At 49.8% G+C, this 26,355-nt stretch overlaps 1 protein-coding gene across 2 annotated transcripts in view; it reads right to left on the bottom strand.

Annotated features, from left to right (window-relative positions):
* The window catches only part of PARN (poly(A)-specific ribonuclease), a 242,473-nt gene that overhangs the window by 144,204 nt on the left and 71,914 nt on the right, over window positions 1-26,355 (bottom strand). For both annotated transcript variants that reach the window (XM_075319112.1, XM_075319113.1), the window contains exons 10-13: window positions 24,768-24,810; window positions 14,988-15,068; window positions 14,825-14,881; window positions 13,358-13,435 (exon numbers count right to left, since the gene is read on the bottom strand). In XM_075319112.1, coding sequence (XP_075175227.1) covers window positions 13,358-13,435; window positions 14,825-14,881; window positions 14,988-15,068; window positions 24,768-24,810 — 259 coding nt within the window. The remainder of the gene's footprint in view (window positions 1-13,357; window positions 13,436-14,824; window positions 14,882-14,987; window positions 15,069-24,767; window positions 24,811-26,355) is intronic.

The raw sequence follows: 26,355 nt of genomic DNA, 5'->3' as shown, positions 1-26,355 counted from the left end.
ATGCCCTGGCGACTGAGAAAGTCTGCTTCCCAGTTTTCCACGCCTGGGATGTGAACTGCGGATATGGTGGACGCTCTGCTTTCCACCCACGTCAAAATCCGTTGGACTTCTTGAAAAGCTTGGCGACTGCGTGTTCCCCCTTGGTGGTTGATGTACGCCACCGCCGTGGAATTGTCCGACTGAATCCGAATCTGCTTGCCTTCCAGCCATTGTTGGAAGGCTCGCAGGGCAAGATAGATTGCTCTGATTTCCAGAACATTGATCTGCAGGGTGGACTCTTCCAGAGTCCACATCCCCTGAGCCCTGTGGTGGAGATACACCGCTCCCCACCCTGATAGGCTCGCATCCGTCGTGACCACTGCCCAGGACGGGGGAAGGAACGACTTTCCCTGTGACAATGAGGTGGGGAGAAGCCACCAACGCAGAGAGTCCTTGGCAGTCTGAGAGAGGGAGACAGTCCTGTCGAGGGACGTCGATTTCCCGTCCCATTGGCGTAGAATGTCCCATTGTAGAGGGCGCAGATGAAACTGCGCGAACGGGACTGCCTCCATTGCTGCTACCATCTTTCCTAGGAAATGCATGAGGCGCCCCAGTGAGTGCGACTGGCCCTGAAGGAGAGATTGCACTCCAGTCCGTAGCGAGCACTGCTTGTCCAGTGGAAGCTTCACTATCGCTGAGAGAGTATGAAACTCCATGCCAAGATAAGTCAGAGATTGGGTCGGGGTTAGATGAGACTTTGGAAAGTTGATAATCCACCCGAAACTCTGGAGAGTGTCTAGTGCCACCTTCAGACTGTGTTGGCATGCCTCTTGAGAGGGTGCCTTTATAAGCAGGTCGTCTAGATACGGGATGACCGAGTGACCCTGCGAGTGCAGAACAGCTACTACTGCTGCCATGACCTTGGTGAAGACCCGGGGGGCTGTTGCCAGACCGAAAGGTAACGCTACGAACTGCAGGTGTTCGTCGTGTATGACGAAGCGTAGGAAACGCTGATGCTCTGGTGCGATCGGCACGTGGAGATACGCATCTTTGATATCTATTGATGCTAGAAAATCTCCTTGAGACATTGAGGCTATGACGGAGCGTAGGGATTCCATCCGGAACCTCCTGACTTTTACGTGTCTGTTGAGCAACTTTAGATCCAGGACGGGCCGATACGATCCGTCCTTTTTTGGGACCACAAACAGATTGGAGTAAAAACCGTGACCTTGTTCCTGAAGAGGGACGGAGGTCACCACTCCTTCCGCCTTTAGAGCGGCCACCGCCTGCAACAGAGCATCGGCTCGGTCTGGTGGTGGAAAAGTTCTGAAGAAACGAGTTGGCGGACGAGAACTGAACTCTATCCTGTACCCGTGAGACAGAATATCCCTCACCCAACGGTCTTTGACGTGTGACAGCCAGATGTCGCCAAAGTGGGAAAGCCTCCCACCGACCGCGGGTGTGGGAATCGGAGACCGCAAGTCAGGAGGACGCCGTCTTGGCAACGGTTCCTCCGGCTGTCCTTTTTGGGCGTGACTGAGACCTCCAAGAATCTGAGCGTCTCTGGTCTTTTTGAGTCTTTTTTGACGAGGCGAATTGGGACCTGCCCGGTCCTCGAAAGGACCGATAACCAGACTGACCCTTCCTCTGTTGGGGTCTGTTTTGTCTGTGTTGCGGTAAGGATGAGTCCTTACCCTTGGAGTGTTTGATGATTTCATCCAAACGCTCTCCAAACAATCGGTCACGAGAAAAAGGCAAATTGGTTAAGCACTTCTTGGAATGAGAATCTGCTTTCCAATGTCTCAACCACAGGGCCCTACGCAAAACAACGGAGTTGGCTGACGCCACTGCCGTGCGGCTTGTAGCGTCAAGAACAGCATTAATCGCGTACGACGCGAATGCCGCCATTTGCGAGGTCAATGGTGCCATAGATTCATCTCGCTGGGATCCTGACCATTGAGATGAATGTGAAGGCCCGTCATAGCGAGCCCGCTTAGGCTGCCCGGGGCCATCGTCCGAGTCAGAGTCTTCACCCTGAGGTGTATATGCCCGTCCCGGAGCTTGGAGCTGAGGGGGACCAGGGGGCAATGATTGCACAGTGTCCGTGGCCTGAAGTACAGGCCTAGCTCGCAATGTGTCAAGAATTTGTGACATAGTGAGAGACATTCTGTCAGCAAAAGCTGCAAACTCAGTTCCTGTCACCTGGACAGCATTCACAGGTGGTACACCCTGGGTCACGTCCAGCAGAGGTCCCGACTGTGCAAGCGCCGCAGGGGCCGAGCACTGCACACAATGGGGGTCCGTGGAGCCTGCCGGTAGAAAAGTCCCACATGCGGTGCAGGAAGCATATAATGTCTGTGCCTTGGCACCCTTGCGTTTTACGGACGACATGCTGCTGGCTCTCTGCAATGTGAGAGAGTCTATAGCCAAAGGGCGACCAGCGCTATGCAATACAAAGTATTTGTAGAAACAAAATACTAAGAATACTACTGGCACAAGAGGGGGTGAGCCCTGAGGGCTGCTTACCGCCCGCTGAATAGCGGGTAAGAGGCTGCAGAATTCCTTGTCTGGGTCTCCCCGGCTCCCCTCTGCAGCTCAGCGTGTCAGCAGGAATGGCTGCCGGCGTCTGTGGAGAGGGGCGGTCCGTGGGAGTTCCCAAACAAAAGTGCGGGAAACAGTGTCCCCTCTGTGCCGATTGTGAGGGCTGGAGTATGTAAAAACGACTCCAGCCCTCAGCGCTGATGCACTGGCCAGCGTCCCGCCCCTCTCCTGACTGGCAGGTCTGGGGGCGGGAACGAACGGAAGCAGGCCGCAAAAGCCGGGGACTCGAGTTATCAGCGCGGCCGCCGTAAAAGCGCGGGCCGCGCTGAAGTCCCCGGCGCACCACAAGTGCCAGCCGCGCCGCAGTCCCAGCGGCCGGCATGACCGATTCCTAGACGTGGCCAGCGTCCCGCCCCTCTCCTGACTGGCAGGTCCGGGGGCGGGAACGAACGGAAGCAGGCCGCAAAAGCCGGGGACTCGAGTTATCAGCGCGGCCGCCGTAAAAGCGCGGGCCGCGCTGAAGTCCCCGGCGCACCACAAGTGCCAGCCGCGCCGCAGTCCCAGCGGCCGGCGCGACCGATTCCTAGAAGTGTGCCTGCTTCAGCGAAGCTGAATGAGGCCATGGCACAAGCGCCGTAGCGCTGATGTCCCCCGGCGCACTACAACACCCAGCATGCTGCGGTGTGAGCGCCAAATGCACGGGGACACAGAGTACCTTGAGGAAGCAGGGCCATGTCCCTGATGTACTCCGCTCCATCCAGCATCTTCTCCAGGGGCTGTAGATGGAGCACGGTCTCAGTGCCTGGAGACCAGTAAATCCCACTTCACCCAGAGCCCTGTAAAAAGGGATGGGGAAGGAATCAGCATGTGGGCTCCTGCCGCCGTACCCGCAATGGGTACCTCAACCTTACAAACACCTCCGACATACAGTGGGGTGAGAAGGGAGCATGCTGGGAGCCCTGTATGGGCCCTCTTTTCTTCCATCCGACATAGTCAGCAGCTGCTGCTGACTAAAAACAATGGAGCTATGCGTGCGTGTCTGACCTCCTTGCGCACAAAGCTAAAACTGAGGAATCTGTACTCCTACGGGAGGGTGTATAGCCAGAAGGGGAGGGGCCTTACACTTTTAAGTGTAGTTCTTTGTGCGGCCTCCAGAGGGCAGTAGCTATACACCCACTGTCTGGGTCTCCCAATTAGGAGCGAAAAAGAAATGTAGATCCTGAGCGCTCTCACGAGATCCAACAATGCAAATCCTTTTCACATTGATGAACTGGATGAGGGCACAAGGAAGGCAAGGAGATATCCTGATTAAGATGAAACGGGGATACCACCTTAGGGAGAAACTCCGGAATAGGTCGCAAGACCACCTTGTCCTGGTGAATCACCAGGAAGGGAGATTTGCATGACAGCGCTGCTAGCTCGGACACTCTCAGAAGAGACGTGACCGCTACTAGAAAGGCCACTTTCTGTGAAAGGCGAGAAAGGGAAACATCCCACATAGGCTCGACAGGCGGCTTCTGAAGAACAATTAGAACCCTGTTCCGATCCCAGGGCTCTAACGGCCGCTTGTAAGGAGGGACGATATGACAGACCCCTTGCAGGAACGTGCGTCCCTGAGGAAGTCGTGCTAGGCGCTTCTGAAAAAATACAGATAGCGCTGAGACTTGCCCCTTGAGGGAGCTGAGCGACAAACCTTTTTCCAACCCGGATTGCAGGAAGGAAAGAAAAGTAGGCAAACTAAATGGCCAGGGAGAGACTCCCTGAGCAGAGCACCAAGACAAGAATATTTTCCACGTCCTGTGGTATATCTTGGTGGAGGTAGGTTTTCTGGCCTGTCTCATGGTGGCAATGACCTCTTGAGACAATCCTGAACCCGCTAGGATCCAGGACTCAATGGCCACACAGTCAGGTTCAGGGCCGCAGAATTCTGATGGAAAAATGGCCCTTGAGACAGCAAGTCTGGTCGGTCTGGTAGTGCCCACGGTTGGCCTACCGCGAGGTGCCACAGATCCGGGTACCACGACCTCCTTGGCCAGTCTGGTGCGACGAGGATGGCGCGGCGGCAGTCGGACCTGATCTTGCGCAGCACTCTGGGCAACAGAGCCAGAGGTGGAAACACATAAGGAAGCCGGAACTGCGACCAATCTTGAACTAAGGCGTCTGCCGCCAGAGCTCGGTGATCGTGAGACCATGCCATGAAAACTGGGACCTTGTTGTTGTGCCGAGACGCCATTAGGTGGACGTCCGGCATCCCCCAGCGGCGACAGATCTCTTGAAACACGTCCGGGTGAAGAGACCATTCCCCTGCGTCCATACCCTGGCGACTGAGGAAGTCTGCTTCCCAGTTATCCACGCCTGGGATGTGAACTGCGGATATGGTGGAAGCCGTGTCTTCCACCACGTCAGAATCCGCCGGACTTCCTGGAAGGCTTGCCGACTGCGAATTCCTCCTTGGTGGTTGATGTATGCCACCGCTGTGGAGTTGTTCGACTGAATACGGATCTGCTTGCCTTCCAGCCACTGCTGGAAGGCTTGTAGAGCAAGATACAGTGCTCTGATCTCCAGAACGTTGATCTGAAGAGTGGACTCTTGCTGAGTCCACATACCTTGAGCCCTGTGGTGGAGAAAGACTGCTCCCCACCCTGACAGATTCGCATCTGTCGTCACTACCGCCCAGGAGGGGGGTAGGAAGGATTTCCCTTTCGACAATGAGGTGGGAAGCAGCCACCATCGAAGAGAATCCTTGGCCGCCTGAGAGAGAGAGAGACGTTGCTGTCGAGGGACCTCGACCTCCCGTCCCATTGGCGGAGAATGTCCCATTGTAGTGGACGGAGATGAAACTGCGCGAAAGGGAGTGCCCCTATTGCTGCCACCATCTTCCCTAGGAAGTGCATGAGGCGTCTCAAGGGGTGTGACTGACCGTAAAGGAGAGATTGCACCCCTGTCTGCAATGAACGCTATTTGACAAGCGGAAGCTTCACTACCGCTGAGAGAGTATGAAACTCCATGCCAAGATATGTTATCGACTGGGTCGGGGTTAGATTCGACTTGGAAAAGTTGATGATCCCCCCGAAACCCTGGAGGGTCTCCAGCGCCACGTTCAGGCTGTGTTGGCATGCCTCTTGAGAAGGCGCCTCGACCAGCAGATCGTCTAAGTAAGGGATCACGGAGTGTCCCTGAGAGTGTAGGACTGCAACTACAGCTGCCATGACTTTGGTGAAGACCCGTGGGGCTGTCGCCAGACCAAAAGGCAGGGCTACGAACTGAAGGTGTTCGTCTCCTATAACGAAGCGTAGAAAACGCTGATGCTCTGGAGCAAATCGGTACGTGGAGATAAGCATCCTTGCTGTCTATCGATGCTAGGAAATCTCCTTGAGACATTGCGGCGATGACGGATCGGAGGGATTCCATCCGGAACCGTCTGGTTCTCACGTGGTTGTTGAGAAGCATTAGGTCCCGAACGGGACGGAAAGACCCGTCCTTTTTTGGTACCACAAACAAATTGGAGTAAAAACCGTGACCTTGCTCTTGAAGAGGAACAGGGATCACCACTCCTTCCGCCTTTAGAGTGCACACCGCCTGCAGGAGAGCATCGGCTCGGTCGGGAGGCGGAGACGTTCTGAAGAATCGAGGTGGAGGACGAGAACTGAACTCTATCCTGTACCCGTGAGACAGAATGTCTCGCACCCAACGGTCTTGGACCTGTGGCAGCCAAATGTCGCCAAAGCGGGAGAGCCTGCCACCAACCGAGGATGCGGAGGGAGGAGACCGGAAGTCATGAGGAAGCCGCCTTGGTAGCGGGTCTTCCGGCTGTCTTTTTTGGGCGTGACTGAGCCCGCCAAGAATCTGACCTCCTCTGATCCTTTTGAGTCCTTTTGGACGAGGATAATTGGGACCTGCCCGAACCTCGAAAGGACCGAAACCCCGACTGTCCCATCCTCTGTTGGGGTTTGTCTTGTCTGGGCTGAGGTAAGGATGAATCCTTACCCTTGGACTGTTTTATGATTTCATCCAAGCGCTCACCAAACAGCCGGTCACCAGAAAATGGCAAACTGGTTAAACATTTTTTGGAAGCAGAATCTGCTTTCCATTCCCTTAACCACAAGGCTCTGCGTAAAACCACGGAGTTAGCAGATGCCACTGCCGTACGGCTCGTAGAGTCCAGGACAGCATTAATCGCGTAAGACGCAAATGCAGACATTTGAGAGGTTAAGGATGCCACCTGCGGAACAGATGTACGTGTGACCGTGTCAATCTGTGCAAGACCAGCTGAAATAGCTTGGAGTGCCCATACGGCTGCGAATGCAGGAGCAAACGAAGCGCCGATAGCCTCATAGATGGATTTCAACCAGAGCTCCATCTGTCTGTCAGTGGCATCTTTAAGTGCAGCCCCATCCTCCACTGCAACTATGGATCTAGCCGCAAGCCTGGAGATAGGGGGATCCACCTTGGGACACTGGGTCCAGCTCTTGACCACATCAGGAGGAAAGGGATAACGTGTATCCTTAAGCCATTTGGAGAAACGCTTATCTGGATAAGCGTGGTGTTTCTGGACTGACTCTCTAAAGACAGAATGGTCCAGAAAAATACTTAATTTCCGCTTGGGAAATCTGAAATGGAATTTCTCCTGTGAAGCTGACTCCTCCACTTGAGGAGCTGGGGGAGAAATATCCAACATTTTATTGATGGACGCGATAAGATTGTTCACTATGGCGTCACCATCAGGAGTATCTCGGGATCAGAATCCTGATCAGCCATTTCCGGCTCATCACACAGAGAATCCTCCTGCTGAGAGCCTGACCAGTGATATGATGTAGGGGGCCGCTCATAGCGAGCTCTCTTAGGCTGTCTGGGACTGTCGTCCGTGTCAGAGCCGTCACCCTGGAATGCATGGGACACCTCCGGAGCCCGGAGCTGTTCCAAATGAGGGGGACCAGGGGACAGTGATTCAACCGTGCCCATGGTCTGCGTTACTGGTCTAGACTGCAAAGTTTCTAGGATTTTAGTCATAGTCACGGATAATCTATCAGCAAAGCTGCAAACTCTGTCCCCGTCACCTGGACAGTATTCACAGGTGGTTCTCCCTGGGTCACCTCTAGCAGAGGCCCCGGCCGAACAAGTGCCACAGGGGCTGAGCACTGCACACAATGGGGGTCAGTGGAACCTGCCGGTAGAGTAGCCCCACATGCGGTACAGGCAGCATAGAAAGCCTGTGCCTTGGCACCCTTGGTTTTGCGGACGACATGCTGTTGTCTCAGAGCAATCCAAGAGGGTATATAGTGAAGAATTACCAGCGCCAGTACAGTGCAATGTATAGCATAAAAATACAAATGAACACTGCAGCACAAGTGGGGTAGGCACCAGAGGTGTCGCTTACCGCCCGCTGAAAGCGGGTGTGTGGTCGCTAGAATCCCGTGCCTGGGTCTCCCATAACTTGTCTCCCCTTCTCCAGCTCAAACAGCACGTCAGGAATGGCTGCCGGCGTTCAGTGAAGAGGGGCGGACCGTGGGCGTGCCTCAGACGAAGAGCGGGAAACCAGCGTCTCACTGTGTTCAGTGTGAGGGCTGGAGTATGTAAAGTAAACTCCAGCCCTCGGCGCTGACGTTCTGCACAGCGTCCCGCCCCCACTCTGACTGGCAGGCCTGGGGGCGGGAACGAAACGAACTAGGCCGGAAAAAGCCGGGGACTGTAGTAGTAAGCGCGGCCGTCAAATATGCACGGCGAGCGCGGAAGTCCCCGGCGAACCACAAGTCCCAGCCGCGCCGCAGTTAAAACTGACAGCAGCGGCCGGCGCGACCGTTTCCAAACCATTAACTCCTTCAGCTAGCTGAAGATAGTGTGGCACACGCGCACAGCGCTATTGTCCCGGGCGCACTAACACACCCAGCAATGCTGGTGTGTGTGTGTGCGCGATTTGCACGGGGACACAGAGTACCTTAATGTAGCAGGGCCATGTCCCTGACGATACTCAGCTCCATGTCCAGCAGATCCCAGGGGCTGTGGATGGAGCACGGTCTCAGTGCCTGGAGACCGGTAAAATCCCACTTCACCCAGAGCCCTAAGGGGGATGGGGAAGGATGCAGCATGTGGGCTCCAGCCTCCGTACCCGCAATGTGTACCTCAACCTTAACAAACACCGCCGACAAAAGTGGGGTGAGAAGGGAGCATGCTGGGGGCCCTATATGGGCCCTCTTTTCTTCCATCCGACATAGTCAGCAGCTGCTGCTGACTAAACAGTGGAGCTATGCGTGGATGTCTGACCTCCTTCGCACAAAGCATGAAAACTGAGGAGCCCGTGATCCCACGGGGGGTGTATAGGCAGAAGGGGAGGGGCCTTACACTTTTAAGTGTAATACTTTGTGTGGCCTCCGGAGGCAGTAGCTATACACCCAATTGTCTGGGTCTCCCAATTAGGAGCGACAAAGAAAAGATCTCCCCTTCGATAGGGATGAGGACCGAAGCCACCAGCGGAGTGCGTACCTGACTGAAGGCGTCAGGTGAAGAGGTCTGTCCAGGGAGAAGGAGCTCTTGTCCCAGGCCGCTAGAAGGGCTAGCTGCAGTGGGCGGAGGTGCAGTTGAGCAAAGGGTACTGCTTCCATAGCCGCCACCATCCTGCCGAGCACTTTCATGCTGAATCGAATGGAGCGAGACGGAGGACGTAGAAGGCAGCGTACCGCTTGTTGAAGAGCGAACGCCTTGTCCTGAAGGAGAAGGATCAAGCCCCGACGGGTGTCCAGGGACATGCCCAGGAAGGTGATGGATCGTGATGGGATTGGGAATGATTTGTCCAGATTCACTAGCCACCCTAAGCGGGATAGGGTGTCCACAGTGATCTGTACGCTGGTTGAGCAGTCGCGGAAGGAGGGGTCTTGATGAGGAGGTCGTCCAAGTAAGGGAGAACGACTACTCCCCTGGCGTGAAGGACGCTCATGGCGGCCGCCATGACTTTGGTGAAGACCCTTAGTGCGGTGGCAAGGCCAAAGGGTAGAGCTACGAATTGAAAGTGAGAGTCCTGAATTGCCTGAATTGCGAAGCGGAGGAACTTTTGGTGATCTGGGGCGATGGGTATGTGCAGGTATGCGTCCTTGATGTCTATGGAGGCGAGGAATTCCCCTTCGACCATGGATGCAATAATGAACCTTAGGGACTCCATTCTGAATCTCCGTACGTCCACATGTTTGTTTAGTTGTTTGAGGTCCAGGATGGGTCGAACTGACCCATCCTTTTTGGGGACCACAAAGAGGTTGGAATAAAAACCCCCGAACTTCTAGTCGTCTGGGACAGGTATCACTCCTGCTGTTTGGAGCGAGTGGATTACTGAGAAAAAAGCTTCGCGTCATTTTCGAGTCTTTGGGGGGTTTGAGAGAAAGAACTGACTCGGGGGTCAAGTCCGAAATTCTATGTGGTAACCGGAAGACACAAGGTCTCGCACCCATTTGTCGTCTGAGGCGGCAGCCCAGATGTGTTGAAAGAGCCGCAGTCGACCTCCTACAATGAGTGTGTCTTCCGGGGCGCTGAAGGAGTCATGAGGGGGGAAAACGTCGTGGCCGAGTCTCCCTAGTCCTGGACTGTTTCGGTCTAGGCTGCCATGACGAAATGGGTTTCGGGGAGACCTGAGAAGGTCGGTCCCTGTGTAGTCCGCGGCTGGTGGCGGGGACAGCACGGGATGTCGACCAACCAAATGAGTTCCGAAAGGAGCGGAACGAGGACCGTGGATGTCTGGTGAAGGACGTCCTGGACTTCAGCTGGGGGAGGGAGGTACTCTTTCCTCCCGTGGCGTCAGAAATGAGCTTGTCCAGACGTTCGCCAAACAATCGGTCTGGAAAAAAGGGAAGGACCGTGAGAGACTTTTTGGAGGCAGAGTCCACTCGCCATTGTCGGAGCCAGAGAGCTCTACGGATGGCTATGGTATTTGAGGCGGCAAACGCTGCGCAGGTAGCAGCGTCCATGGAGGCCTGGATGAGGTACTCCGCCGCATCGGCAATTTGAGCTGTTACCTCTGTGAAGGTATGAGTGAACTGGGATTCCTCAAGCGAAGTGTTAAGGGAGTCTGCCCAGACCGAGATCGCCTTTGCGACCCACACAAAAGGCAAAGGAGGGCGAGAGGGAGGAACCCGCAGCCTCAAAAGCAGAGCGGGCGAGGTGCTCCACCTGTCTGTCTGTCGGGTCCTTGATGGAAGAACCATCGGGTAAAGACAGGAGCATCTTTGTGGTAAGGCGGGAGACCGGGTGGGGGTCGACCGAGGGCGGATCGGCCCAGCCCTTAGGGGCAGGTGAGGCAAAAGGGTACCGGGACTCCATGAGTTTTCGGTTACCGAAGCGCCTGTCAGGCTTCTCCCTTTGCTTTGTGAGGATATCCTGAAATTCTGGGTGATCAGCGAAAACCTTTTGGGGTTTCCTTGCCCTCTTAAAGGAAACCGCATGGTCAGTGGTAGTGGATGGGGGATCCTCCACATGCAGAGTTTGGTTGATTGCTGCTATAAGGGAGTCTATTGCAGCTTGATCATCTGGGGTTGATGAAACCAAGGAATCCTCCTGGTACAAACAGCATTCTCCCTCCTCCAGCTCATCAGAAGCCGTGGAGCATGTGGGAGAGCCTGCCCTGTGTGCTCCCGAGGGAGAGCCCGCTGGAGACACCCGGCCGTGTGCTCTTTTCCTGATCTCTGCAACCGGTGAAGCATGTGCCCGGATTACCTCAGAAGGATTCTCCATAGGGGTATCCTCAGGCTGCGTTCCGTCCAGGGACCCAGAAGGGTGTGGAGGACGACATCGCATAGCCAGAACCAGGTTCTGTGACAGTTTTTCCATGGATTGGGACAGAAACTGTGCCCATTCCGGTGGGCTGGGGGCCCTAGGCTCTGGGCTGCTGGTTGCGGCGGTGGTGGCAGGGGGGTCTTTGGGGGCTATAGGGGTACAGGACTCACAGAGAGAAGAGGTGTGTTTACGTGGAAGCTCAGCGTGGCAAGCAGTGCAGGATGAATAATAGACTATGTGGGCCTTAGTACTCTTAGTGCCCTTAGATTTCTGCATGTTCCTAATAGGAGTATGCCAGGAGGGGGAGCAATGCTCAGCAGAGCTACAATTGAAGCAAGCACCTCACCAGAATCAGCAGATGGCCCTGTCCTCAGGAAGGATTAAGCTCTATGAAGATCTTCGCACGCTTTCCGGAGGGGGGGGGGGGCGGGAAGGGAGCTTCTGATAGTTTTCCTCCCTCTCCCTACAGTCAGCACACAGCTTGTCACCGGTGGTTATCAGCCGGCGTTTCTGCTAGAGCAAATAAACAGAGCAAATAAAACAGCGTGAGTCCCTGAGCCCTGGGCCCTCCCCCCTGCCACCGGGAAATTATCTGCAAGACTTTCTGCAAACAGCAGAACTTCCCCCTCCTCCAGCCAGCAAGCTAGAGAAAGTTAACACTGTGTGTGCAGGATACTTGCACATAATAAATACTGTAAATGTCCTGGGAGCCTTCCCTGCAACGTCTTTTCTCCCTTTGTCTGGGAAACCAGTCAGGGGGGATCTCACCTTAAAACACTGCTTTCCAGGCAGTGAAAATAGAGTCAGCTTGCTGTGTCGGTGTCATATTCAACTCAGAGCCTGCAGAGAGGGGCTGAGGAATTGGGCTATAGGGGCACAGACCTCTACCCTGGGCTTTGGAAAATTGGTGTCTGTGGAACCCGTCGTCCAGCCCAGGATCCAGCGTCGCAGGAGGGGGTACGTGGAGGCGACACTCCACATTCCCGCCCGTTGATGGTAGTGGGAGATCGGTCCCAAAAGGAAACCGTTGCCCTCAAAAAATAACAAACCTTGAAAGGAAGTGCCTCCTACAGACACTAAGCTAAAACTGAGCTTGCCTGGCCCGGCCAGGGGGTGTATACTGCAGAGGAGGAGCTAATGCTTTTTGCATCTACTTAGTGTCCTCCAATGGATAGGCAGCATAACACCCATGGTCCTGTGTCCCCCAATGAGGCGTCAGAAATTACGTTTTTTGGTCGCCGCAAGTTTTACGCAAAATGCAATAACAGGCGATCAAAACGTAGCAGCTGCGCAAAAATGGTAACATTAGAAACGTCAGCTCGAGACGCAAGAAAATAAGCCGTCACTGAGCCATAGATCCCAAAAAATGGGAACACTACGGGTTTCGGAAAATGGCGCAAAATGTACGCCACTTTTATTGGACAAACTTGTGAATTTTTTTTAACCTCTTAGATACAAGTAAACCTATACATGTTTGGTGTCTACAAACTCGCACCGACCTCAGGCATCACATAGATACATCAGTTTTACCATATAGTGAACACCGTGAATAAAAACATCCCAAAAACTATTGTGCCATCACACTTTTTTTTGCAGTTTTCCAGTACACCATATGGTAAAACTTATGTTTTCATTTAAAAGTACAACTTGTCCCACAAAAAACAAGCCCTCATATGGCAAGATTGACAAAAAAATAAAAATGTTACGGTTCTCAGAAGAAGGGGAGCAAAAAACAAAACCGAAAAAACGGAAAGTGCCCGGGGGCTGAAGGGGGTAAAGAAAGTGTGCGTCAGCAGAAAAATGACTGTACAAACCAAGCATAAGAGCTCAGGGCAAACTTAGGGAGGCCAAACAGATCAGTGCACTTTCCTTCTAGCTTTCAATCAGTGTCTGCCATCCCCTGACTGCGGTAAAGTCAGAGCGGTCAATCACGGAAGAGGAGGACAATAATGGAAAGTAAATAAGTGGGAAGGTGCACTGAACTCCTTGGCCAAGTCAAGTGTGCGCCGCACAATGTAGTATTTGAGAGCAATTGCTACCTACACAATGAAAAAAAAAAAAATCTCAATCCAGAGAAACTTACAGCAGGCAACTGACAATAGAACTGATTTATGGTGTGCATGACGTCCAACATCATGTTGTGTCCAACCACGAGTTTACCCTGCAAAACAGAACACAAGAGAAGAAGACTTTGTAAGAAATCTTAGAGAAATCGGCTTTTTTTCCTCTTCCTGGACTAATGGTTCACTTTCGAAATGTTCAGTTCTCAGATAAAATCTCTCTTTAATGAATACAGACATTCCCATTATGATAATTCCACACGTTTGGTTGGTGCAGAAAAAAAAATCTGCTGCATTCTCAAGTCTTGGCAGGAAATAGATTTTTTTTTTTGCATGCATTTCCCATTCATTTGAGTTGATGAAAAATGCTGCAAAAATTGACTTCAGGCAGATTTGGCTTGTGAAAAAAACCAACACGTTTTTTTCAGTGATAAAACGTTTTGGCTCAAAATTCGGTGGAGAACTAGTACAGGACCGCTACCAGCCAGTTTCAGTCAACGCTGCTTTAGGTGATGGACAGGTGTCTTACTATGTAAGAGATCTGTCTATCACCTGTGTAGAGAATCCGGCTACGATCCCTTGAAAATATATATATTCAGTAAAAGAACATATTTAGTGTCACTGTGTCAATGAAAGTCTGATCTCTGTTCTGGAAATATAGTATATATATATATATATATATATATATATATATATATATATATATATATATATATATATATATATATATATATATATATATATATATATATATATATATATATATATTATATATATATATATATATATATATATATACTATATTTCCAGAACAGAGATCAGACTTTCATTGACACAGTGACACTAAATATGTTCTTTTACTGAATTCGTTCACCTTCTTAGAGGACTTTACCCTGCAAGCACCCCACTGCTTCTACTATGTACATCAATATGTAATAAAAATCAAGCTGAGCTTCACAATTGCACTGTTATAACATTCCAAGGGACTTCAGCCCACCCCGCGCTCCCCTCGGCCACCCTGCCCACCCCGCGCTCCCCTCACTGCCGACCCCTGCTCCCCTCGTCCTCACTGCCGATCCTGCACCCCTTGCCCTCATAAATGACCTCTGCTCATTAGATATCTCTGTACTAAAAAGGATCTAAGTCTGTTCATTTCTGATAATATACACGTGGAATTCCTGAAACAGGAGAGTCTAAAAAATCCCTGGTTGCCACACTGAGAATTCCAGGATTTCTCCTTTTTATTTTGTAATACAGCTTTGTGATATGAAGGAAAAAAGAAAAACAAAAAAACAAAAGAATATTGCCATTTAAAAAAAAAAAAAGCCCGTTTGATCAGGTGGACAATTTATAATTATGATTCCCTTTAAGTTCCATTTTTCTGCAACATAACAGATGTCACACGCTGATCGCAGAACTCAATATATGTGACGTGATGGTGGGAGCAACACTGGTGCTCAATCTTATTATCGTGGGTATTCAATACTTACAGAGGATGAAACTGCTTGAATAACTCGAGAAAACCCAACCGCATCATTAAGATCTTCCTGTAATATAAATTATAAAATGTAAAAAAATAAAAAGGCAAGCGCACAGAAATGTTACTACCAAGTGAAGCAGATTGTTATCCAACTATATAGGTTTCAGCTGTACCTGTTCTTTGGCTTTTTTCTGTAGCTCTTTTGTCTTCTTCTCTTCTTCATCTACTTTGGTGATGACCATGCACCTCTCACTCTGGAACACAGCAGGTGGAGGCATCTTAGCACAGCATACATGCAAACTCAGTTTACAGTACCTACAAGTAGTATTCAACCCCCTGCAGATTTAGCAGGTTTACACATTCGGAATTAACTTGGCATTGTGACATTTGGACTGTAGATCAGCCTGGAAGTGTGAAATGCACTGCAGCAAAAAAGAATGTTATTTCTTTTTTTATTTTTTTTTTTTTTTTAAATTGTGAAAAGTTTATTCAGAGGGTCATTTATTATTCAACCCCTCAAACCACAAGAATTCTGTTTGGTTCCCCTAAAGTATTAAGAAGTATTTCAGACACAAAGAACAATGAGCTTCACATGTTTGGATTAATTATCTCTTTTTCCAGCCTTTTCTGACTAATTAAGACCCTCCCCAAACTTGTGAACAGCACTCATACTTGGTCAACATGGGAAAGACAAAGGAGCATTCCAAGGCCATCAGAGACAAGATCGTGGAGGGTCACAAGGCTGGCAAGGGGTACAAAACCCTTTCCAAGGAGTTGGGCCTACCTGCCTCCACTGTTGGGAGCATCATCCGGAAGTGGAAGGCTTATGGAACTACTGTTAGCCTTCCACGGCCTGGACAGCCTTTGAAAGTTTCCACCCGTGCCGAGGCCAGGCTTGTCCGAAGAGTCAAGGCTAACCCAAGGACAACAAGGAAGGAGCTCCGGGAAGATCTCATGGCAGTGGGGACATTGGTTTCAGTCAATACCATAAGTAACGTACTCCACCGCAATGGTCTCTGTTCCAGACGAGCCCGTAACGTACCTTTACTTTCAAAGCGTCATGTCAAGGCTCGTCTACAGTTTGCTCATGATCACTTGGAGGACTCTGAGACAGACTGGTTCAAGGTTCTCTGGTCTGATGAGACCAAGATCGAGATCTTTGGTGCCAACCACACACGTGACGTTTGGAGACTGGATGGCACTGCATACGACCCCAAGAATACCATCCCTACAGTCAAGCATGGTGGTGGCAGCATCATGCTGTGGGGCTGTTTCTCAGCCAAGGGGCCTGGCCATCTGGTCCGCATCCATGGGAAGATGGATAGCACGGCTTACCTGGAGATTTTGGCCAAGAACCTGCGCTCCTCCATCAAGGATCTTAGGATGGGTCGTCATTTCATCTTCCAACAAGACAATGACCCAAAGCACACAGCCAAGAAAACAAAGGCCTGGTTCAAGAGGGAAAAAATCAAGGTGCTGCAGTGGCCTAGTCAGTCTCCTGACCTTAACCCAATTGAAAACTTGTGGAAGGAGCTCAAGATTAAAGTCCACATGAGACACCCAAAGAACCTAGATAACGTGGAGAAGATCTGCATGGAGGAGTGGGCCAAGATAACTCCAGAGACCTGTGCCGGCCTGATCAGGTCTTATAAAAGACGATTATTAGCTGCAATTGCAAACAAGGGTTATTCCACAAAATATTAAACCAGGGGGTTGAATACTACTTGTAGGCACTGTATGTAATAAATAAATAAATATATATATATATATATATATATATATATATATATATATATATATATATATATATATATATATATATATATATATATATATATATATATATATATATATATATATATATATATATATATATATATATATATATATATATACACACACATACATACATACATATATATATATATATATATATAATTATAGACAAAAACAGGAAGGATCTCGAACGTCTCCATCAAGGGGGATTTTTTTTATACTTGCTGTATAGTGAACCTGTTATGGAAACCGACCCCTATAAACCAAGGAAGGTGTTGCTGAACTTACTGAGCAGCCGCTCAACTTAAGTGATGCTTCAAAATAGACTAAGGATTTGTCAAACTTTTTGGCAATACAAACTGAATACTCACGGCTCCCCAATAAAGAGCCAAATTGTGACGCCGTAAAAAGCTCAACTAAACCTTAAACCGAAATGGAAAACAACTTTAGGGTTTTGTTCACATACTGCATTTTTTGGGCAGAACTTTTTTTTCTGCACCAAAAACCCTAGCAGGCAAGAAACACACTGTTTTATCTGCATTTTTACTTGTGCTTTTCAGCAATTTATTTTCATGGGTGAAAAGTCCTGTGAAAACATTGAAAAATTTGACACGGTGTACTATGGCAAAAAGATGAAGCTCAAAATAGTTACATATAGTTACATAAGCTTGAAAAAAGACCTAGGTCCATCTAGTTCACCCTTCCTCCACCGGTTATACATATTGTCACTAAGTCATTTATAACCAACAATGTTGTGTGTACTGAGGAAATCATCCAGCCCTTTTATAAAAGCTGTTATAGTATCTGCCATTACTACCCCTTGTGGTAGGGCATTCCACAGTCTGACTGCTCTAACTGTAAAGAACCTTTTCCTATTTAGCTGCCGGAATCGCTTTTCTTCCACTCGCAGTGAGTGCCCCCTGGTCCTTAGTACTGTCTTCGGAAGGAATAAGTCATGTGCCGGTGCATTATATTGACCACACATGTATTCATACACGCAGAAAAAAAAAAAAAAAAAACCATGTACTGTACATGAGTTTTCAGAGATCTCATCAATTATGCTGCTACTGCAAAATATGTAAAATACCCAGCAAAAAAAAAAAAAAAAAAACAAAAAAAAAAAAACTTGTGAATATACCCCAACTTGTATTTTCTAGTCAAAATGTATAGATAATGAAAGTTTAAAAGTAGAATGCAATTTTTACAAGAATGACTGCATCACGTATTGGATCCTATCTTTTTCTTAACCCCTTCACAACCGGCCGATTTTTCGCTTTCCGTTTTTTTTTTTCGCCATTCTTTTTCTGAGAGACGTAACTTTTTTATTTTTCAGTCAATATGGTCATGTGAGGGCTCATTTTTTGCGGAACGAGCTGTACTTTTAAATGAAACCATCAGTTTTACCATATTGTGTACTAGAAAATGGCAAAAAAATTCCAAATGCTGAAAAATTGCAAAAAAAGTGCGATAGCACTATGGTTTTTGAGATATTTTATTCACTGTGTTCACTATATGGTAAAACTGATGTGTGGGTGTGATGCCTCAGGTCAGTGCGAGTTCGTAGACACCAAACATGTATAGGTTTACTTTTATATAAGGGGTTAAAAAAATCGGAAGTTTGTCTGAAAAAAGTGGCGCACGTTTTACGCCATATTCCGTGACCCGTAGCGTTCTCATTTTTCGGGATCTTAGGCTCAATGACGGCTTATTTTTTGCGTCTCGAGCTGACGTTTTTAACGGTACCATTTTTGCGCAGATGCTACGTTTTGATCGCCTCTTATTGCATTTTGCGCAAAAGTTGTGGCGACAAAAAAGTCGTTTTGGCGTTTGGAATTTTTTTGCCGCTACGCCGTTTACTGATCAGAGTAATTGATTTTATATTTTGATAGATCGGGCGTTTCTGAACGCGGCGATACCAAATGTGTGTATATTTTTTATTTTTTTAACCCTTTAATTTTCAATGGGGCGAATGGGGGGTGATTTGAACTTTTAGGTTTTTTTGTTTTTTTTTAATTTTTTAAAAGTTATTTTTTAACTTTTTTTTTTTATTTTACTAGTCCCCCTAGGGGGCTATTGCGATCAGCATTCCGATCGCTCTGCAGTATCTGCTGATCACAGCTGCAAGGCTGTAAACAGCAGATACGCTGTCTCTCTCTTTTGCTGTGCCCCGGGCACAGCGAAAGTGAAACCAAGTCAGGTGTAGCACAGGAGTCATCACATGACCCTGTGCTACCATGACAACTATCGGGAGTCACGTGATTGCGTCACGTGACTTCCGGTATCGGGCGGTAAGGAAAATATTACCGCAATCGCGCTTATAATGGCGCTGTCATGTATTGACAGCGCCATATAAGGGGTTAATCGGCACGAGCAGATAACGATTCTGCTCGTGCCTAGCAGGCACACATCTCAGCTGTGAAAATCAGCTGAGATGTGTGCCGATCGCGGCATGCTGCCGCCGGAGGACCGCGGGCAGTAACATTATGTCATTTAGGACGTAATTTTACGGCCCGCGGTCGTTAAGGGGTTAAAAAGGGTACCTGTCAGGTCCTGTACTCCCTCCAACCGAGCAGTATTGATACCCGTATACCCAAATACCCTCCCCAACCAGCCCTGTGTAATGTTATGCACTAATATGAAAATTTAAACAAAAACACACACACTTATTATATATATATATATATTTATATATTATATATATATTATTATATCTCATTGTTCCAATGGTAATTAGGCCTGTGACTAGCCGATAGTCCCCCAGAGTCGGATCCGCCCAGCGAGGACAGGAAACCATTCTGAAATAAAAGGGCGGTACCTCTCCCCTTCGACAGTTGATTACCGAGAATTGAGAGGACCTCCAACAAACGTTAGAACTTAACTCTATCACCAACTATAACACACACGCGCACACACACACCCAGAATAGTGCACACTAAGGGTGAAAAGGGAGGGATTATATGGGTGCTGTCATGGGTTTTGGAAAAACCGGCTACCGGTAAGTAACCGAGGTGTTTTCCCCTCACCCATGACAGCACCACGTGAGAGATTTCCAGAGAATAACGTATTAGGGAGGGACCAACGTCTCAAGCACCCTTCTACAAACGAGAGATCAGCCGAGGAGGATAGATCCAACCGATGGTGACGGAAGAAAAAGGAGAATGTGAAGACCAGGTAGCGGTCCTACAAATCCGGTCAATAGATACCTTCGTCTTCTCAGCTCCGGAGGGAGACACCGCACCAGTGGAAAGGGCCCTTAAGCCCTCAGGCAAGGCAGTCCCACTAGATGAGTAGGCTAAGCAATGGCCTCCCTAATCCACCTAGAGATAGTGCAGTTTCACACCCACAGACCTTTCCTACTACAGAGAGGGCTATGAAAAAGGACTGTTTTCCCCACACTATGTGTCACTGAGATGTAGAGAAGCAGGGCCCTATGAACCTCCAACGTATGAATCTGTTTTACCCCTGTATTTGTAGGATGGCCGCAAAAGGAGGGAGGATTATACCCTGCGTGCTATGGAATCGAGAGGCGACCATTGGGAGAAAGGGTCCTATTAACACCTGACCCGGCCTATCGTTGAACAACTGAGCGTAGGGCCGTACAACCGATAAGGCGTGTAAGCACTAATTCTGCGGGCGAACGCCAAGGCCCAGAGCAAAATCGTTTCCAATGTCAGGGAGATTTTTTTTTTTTGACAATAGGTTCAAAGGGAGGACTCGTGAGGGCGTCCAACCCTAATTTGATCCCACGGTGGAACTGTCAGGCATGAACTCACAAACCAAATAACCTTGAACCCACCGATCTGCTGCTAGTTTTCCAATGTATAAGGTTCCCAGGGCAGAACAGGAACCCCTAGAGTGTACATTGAGAATCCTAGAGCAACCCCGTCTGCAAGAATGCCAATTTGCATGGAATAGGAACTCATACCCAAGGGACCATTTGCAAAGAAGGGGAACTTTTGCCACCCTCTCCCATAGAGTGTAGTGGTAACCGGTTTATGGCTCTGCAGCAAGGAAGAGACCGGGTCAGAGGAGAACCCTTGCGCATCAGCAACAACCTCTCAAGCTCTAAGCTGTGAAATGAAGAAAAAAAAACATTTCCTGCACGAGGAACACAGGTAACTGCACTAACAGGTCCGGAATCCCCGGCAGAACCCCAGGATCCGGGACAGACAATGTCCTCAGGAGAGAGAGCCATGGCCCCTTGGGCCAGAAGGGGAAGGACCCTCGCCCGAGCTTCCCAGAGCTCTTGGAGAACCATCGAGAGCACGACAACAGGGGGAAGGGCATAGGCTATTCCGAAGGTCCATGGAATGGAAGTGCATTCACCGCGAGGGCTGGACTGCTGGGAACATGGAACTGGTCTATATGCCAGTTTAGCCTGGAGGAAACAGGTATCTCCGTGGTATTCTCCACAGAGCCACTACCGTTGAAAGATCCGCGGATTCAGGGATCATTCCCCTTGCCGCGGTTGATGGCGCCTGAGGTAAGCTGCCAACTACAGGAATGGCCCATCGGGATTCAAACCCACAAGCTCACACATCCAAGGCCACAAGCTTACCACGAGACCATGAAACATTGGCATTTAGAATCCAGTGAAGTGTAGAGCCGAGGGGGATTCTGTCCCAGTAAAGACCGTAAGATGCCAGCGTTTCAGGAAGGAGACGGTAGACTGAGTGACCGACAGCAACCGAACGAGCTGACCCTGGAGGGGGGGGGGGCAAAGGGAATTTAGTGCTCGTTCTTCAGACCCTAGTGTCAGGAGGCGTGAGGGCTGTGCTGCTTCCTGCGCTGACCACCAGCCCAGGGATATCTACACCTGGAGGCGAGCATCCCCAGCCGTACCGGCTGGCATCAGCAGTGACCACCTTCAGATGCCGAGGTAGCCAGGAGCCACACAGACAGGTTGCCTATGGACGTCCACCAAAGCAGGGAAGTCTTGACTGGCAAGGAGAGAATGACGTCTCCTTCAAACATCTTCCTAAGGGTTTTTTTTTTGTTTGGCAGACAGGATTTGCCATTGGAGAGCCCTGGAGTGGAACAGGCCCCATGGAGCCGCCGGTAAGCACAATATCATAGTGCCCCGCATGGATATAGCGTGTCTCAGAGACATGATGGCATGGCAGAGTGCCCCCAGGGCCTATTCTGACACCTTGAGTATCTACTCTGCTGGAACAAACGGGATAACCTTTGGAAGGGCTGCTTGGCGTTGGATACGGTCTCCAATGCATCTTCCAGCTGTTTACCAAAAGGAGCAGAGCGACATACGGCCCTGAACATAATACATGCTTGGTTTGCAGGCATATGGGACAGCCCTTCAACCATAATGCCATTCTGGCCAGATTAGACAATCCTGCACAACGGGCTCCTAGCCTGATAGCATCGGCTGACGACTCTGCAAGAAACCACTGCAGCAGGGGGCAGAGGCAAAAGGTTAGAAAAAGATATACTCCCGAGGAGTTTTATCCTTCAGCTGATCTACAATAGTTTGTAGCCAGATCCTAAAAATCACGGGCCAGGCAGGGATTTGGCAATAGCCGGCTTCAGAATTCCTGCTGATGTTTCCCACAAGTGCATGCATACAGGTGCGTGCATACGGGACCTGGAGAGTGAGTGCCGTAACTGACAGTAACAAGCCCCCACTGTTAGTGACAGCTGTTAAGACAGAGCTGTCACTGTGTACATGTCAATGTGTAGGCATGGACCCCAACTTGCGCTGTATGTCATAGGGGTGTTGTTGCCAACCGTGGAGGCTGCCACTGCTGAATTGTCACAAAGGAAGGGGCTCCTACAAACCATAGAGCAATACATTGTGAGGATTAGCTCAGGTAGGCATAGGCAAAGTCACAGGACGACACAGTATCTTCATAAAAATTCCAGCCGTTTATGAAAAACTTGTTATAAACGGCAAACATTAACATAACAGGCCTCTCCTGGCTTAAGGCAAAAACATAGCACAACCACACAACCACCAACGCTTCCAGTCCAATACGGTCTCGATTGGAAGTGTGGCGCCTGTACACACTGGCTCCTGCCAGGGAACAACACTTGCTGTGGCTCCGGCCAAGAACCCAGAGACACTCTGCAGACTCCCGTCTGTCTCTCCACTCAAGGAGAGCTTTGGTCCAGTAGCCACAGCACTAACCAGCCTGGCTTGCACACTACTTCCAGTCTAAACCCAGACTGAATTCCAGAGCCCCGTGGTCAGCCTCCAACAGGCTGATACACCCAGAGCTCCCAAGCTCTGCTCTCACACTCTGCAGAACACACACTGAGTCTCCTAATCAGACTGGACACACCCACAGGTGGAGGTCTGTGATTCTCCACTCCTGTACAGCACACTGGGCTTAAAGGGAACCTGGCCCTTATATGCAGAAAGAAGCCTTTGTGGAACTACAAGTCCCATAGCAACCTCTTCAGGTTAATATCGCAGCGACCTTCTCCTCTGCGACATATAGCGACCATTTACCATAATGGTGGTCGCTACCTCACAACATATACACATTTGTAACTCGCATGCAGCAATCCATAGATCGAAGCAGAGACATTGCCAACTATGCCCTATACAACGGGTCTCCGACACACGGCCCGCAGGCCATATTGGCTCTCTGCACAGGGCACACTCCGTATGGATTTTAGGAGCCACCTAATGATGCAAATGACATTCACGAAGATCACTCACCCACCACAGGAGATCAAGGGTACCGGTCCTGGAGGAACATCCAAAGGTCCTGCAGAAGTCATGGAGCCACAAGAGTATTTGCCCTTCTGGCTATTGAGACCGGGCAGGTCTGTTTCACTTAGAACGGTGACTGTTCATACGGCTATGCTGCCGGTGCTCCAGAGAGTGCTGCTGCCTTTCTGAAGCTATCCTGGGATGTAGGCACGAGCACCCGTGCTGCTCCTCCACCTTCCGGTCCCATAAGGTGCCCCCCCCGTTTCAATGCGCCCAGCGGTGTCCAGACGGCCGGCGTCTGCCCTGAAACACCGCCGCTGCTGCTGCTGCATGGGCGCCGCCATCTTCTTCAGGAGACGTCACGCAAGCACGCCTCCTGTACCCTGCATGCCTTGCGCATGTCCCAGAGTGCGCCACATTCGGAAGTCCTAGGCAGCAGGGGAGCGCAAGGGGGGAGGACGGAGCGGCGGTCCAGAAACCCTGATGGGCCCTGCCGCACCCCCCCGCACGGATACCAGGTTCCCTAAGGGCTGGTGGACGGCGCTTCCAGCCCCGAAGAACGGCACCGCAGGACTCGCCCTGCTTTTCCGGACACCGGACGGGGCTGGGTAAATACAGCTTCTGTACTTCAAACTTCTTACTTCAACCGCTGTATTCCAGAACAAGGTCTCCCATCAAGGACAGGAAACCAACTGACGAAGGGGAGAGGTACCGCCCTTTTATTTCAGAATGGTTTCCTGTCCTCGCTGGGCGGATCCCTCTCTCACGTGGTGCTGTCATGGGTGAGGGGAAAAACATGATTTCCCAGCACCGGTGTTACCGCAAGCTCCTGGAAATCTTGCACATGCAGGCGGCTCATTTGGGCAGTGTCAGTGCGCCTTTGAAACCAGGTGGATGTTTCCCGGCTTCATTATGCACATCGCATATGACAAGAAAAATCAGCAGAAGTGTATGTGAGCCAGATAATGAATTTCCAGTAATGCGCAATGCACCTAATGAAGCTGAAAAGAGCACAACCGGCTTAAAAGATGCACCGACAAGGCCAAAATGAGCTGCGGTGACACCGATTCATGTTATCACGTCTTTAGGGGCATACTAACATGGAACGGATGCTGACTAGTCGTGGGAAACAATGCTCCTTCGACTAGCAAGGCCTTGATTAGTATAGGGACAGCGGAGCTTATGACTGGGTTTCTTGGTACATTAGTGAATAGCATTAGACAGGGCTGGTTTGGGAGGGGATTCGGACATACTCATGTGAATGCTGCTGGGTTGGAGGGCAAAGTGGACCCGACAGGTTCCCTTTAAATAGACAATTAATACTTTCAGCTCTTTTAAATTTTCCTTTACAAATGGTTTGCTTGTTAACTGCAATGTTGGTAAACCTGGTTAAAAATAAGATTAAATTATAACGTTTACATCCGTATTTATAAAGTCTTAAGGAGCAAAACACCCCTACTTTAATAGCAATATATTCTGATACAGAATAATAAAAAAAACTTACATTAGGAGACTGGACAGTTTCTATATGGGTGCCTCGTGGAAACCTAAAAAGAGAATACAAGCATTAGCAGAAATAACTGCAGAATACAGGTATAATATATCTTTGTTCCATGTTATCCATTATAGATAAAAACATTTTTAAATGTCCTCAGTGGTGGATTACTTTTAATGGCTAACTGAAGAGATGGTAATAATAGAAGCTTTCCAGACTACTCAGGTCTCTTCATCAGGCGCAGTATAACACAAAATCTAAAAAGTCAAATATTTATACACAACAGGACATAGAATGGAGCAGTAAATAAGACAAGTAAGGGGTGCTTCACACATAGCGAGCTCACTGCCGAGATTGCTGCTGAGTCACGCTTTTTGTGACGCAGCAGTGACCTCATTAGCGATCTCGCTGTGTGTGACACTGAGCAGCGATCTGGCCCCTGCTGCGAGATCGCTGCTCGTTACACACAGCCCTGGTTCGTTTTCTTCAAAGCCGCTCTCCTGCTGTGACACACAGATCGCTGTGTGTGACAGCAAGAGAGCGACAAATGAAGCGAGCAGGGAGCAGGAGCCGGCGTCTGGCAGCTGAGGTAAGCTGTATCCAAGATAAACATCGGGTAACCAAGGTGGTTACCCGATATTTACCTTAGTTACCAGCCTCTGCAGCTCTCACGCTGCCTGTGCTGCCGGCTCCGGCTCTCTGCACATGTAGCTGCTGTACACATCGGGTTAATTACTAAGCACACTGAGCGCTGGCTCCTTGCTCTCCTAGCTACAGTACACATCGGGTTAATTAACCCGATGTGTACAGCAGCTAGGAGAGCAAGGAGCCAGCGCTAAGCAGTGTGCGCGGCTCCCTGCTCTCTGCACATGTAGCTGCATTACACATCGGGTTAATTAACCCGATGTGTACTGTAGCTAGGAGAGCAAGGAGCCAGCGCTCAGTGTGCGCGGCTCCCTGCTCACACTGGTAACTAATGTAAACATCGGGTAACCATACCCGATGTTTACCTTAGTTACCAGTCTCCGCAGCTTCCAGACGGCGGCTCCGTGCAAGCGCAGCGTCGCTTGCACGTCGCTGCTGGCTGGGGGCTGTTCACTGGTCGCTGGTGAGATCTGCCTGTTTGACAGCTCACCAGCGACCATGTAGCGATGCAGCAGCGATCCTGACCAGGTCAGATCGCTGGTCGGATCGCTGCTGCATCGCTAAGTGTGAAGGTACCCTTATGTGAAGCAGAACTATCAGCATGGCAAGGGGGCAAACTGTTGTGGCAGTAAATATTGCAGCAGTTCATAGATAAGGAGTGTGAAAGTTTTATTGTCCTCTGATTGAAGTCTGGTCCAGAGTTGTGATACCCCCAGATGCTCTGAGGAGCACAAGCATACAAGCAGAATACAAGCATACAAATAAAAGTACAAAGAAGGGAATTTTGTTTACTTACCGTAAATTCCTTTTCTTCTAGCTCTAATTGGGAGACCCAGACAATTGGGTGTATAGGCTATGCCTCCGGAGGCCGCACAAAGTATTACACTCAAAAGTGTTAAGCCCCTCCCCTTCTGCCTATACACCCCCCGTGCTCCCACGGGCTCCTCAGTTT

This window comes from Anomaloglossus baeobatrachus, chromosome 7, assembly GCF_048569485.1.
Source record: "Anomaloglossus baeobatrachus isolate aAnoBae1 chromosome 7, aAnoBae1.hap1, whole genome shotgun sequence".
Classification (NCBI taxonomy): domain Eukaryota; kingdom Metazoa; phylum Chordata; class Amphibia; order Anura; family Aromobatidae; genus Anomaloglossus; species Anomaloglossus baeobatrachus.
Note: the sequence above shows the minus strand (reverse complement) of the source record. Positions and strands in the feature narration are given on the sequence as shown.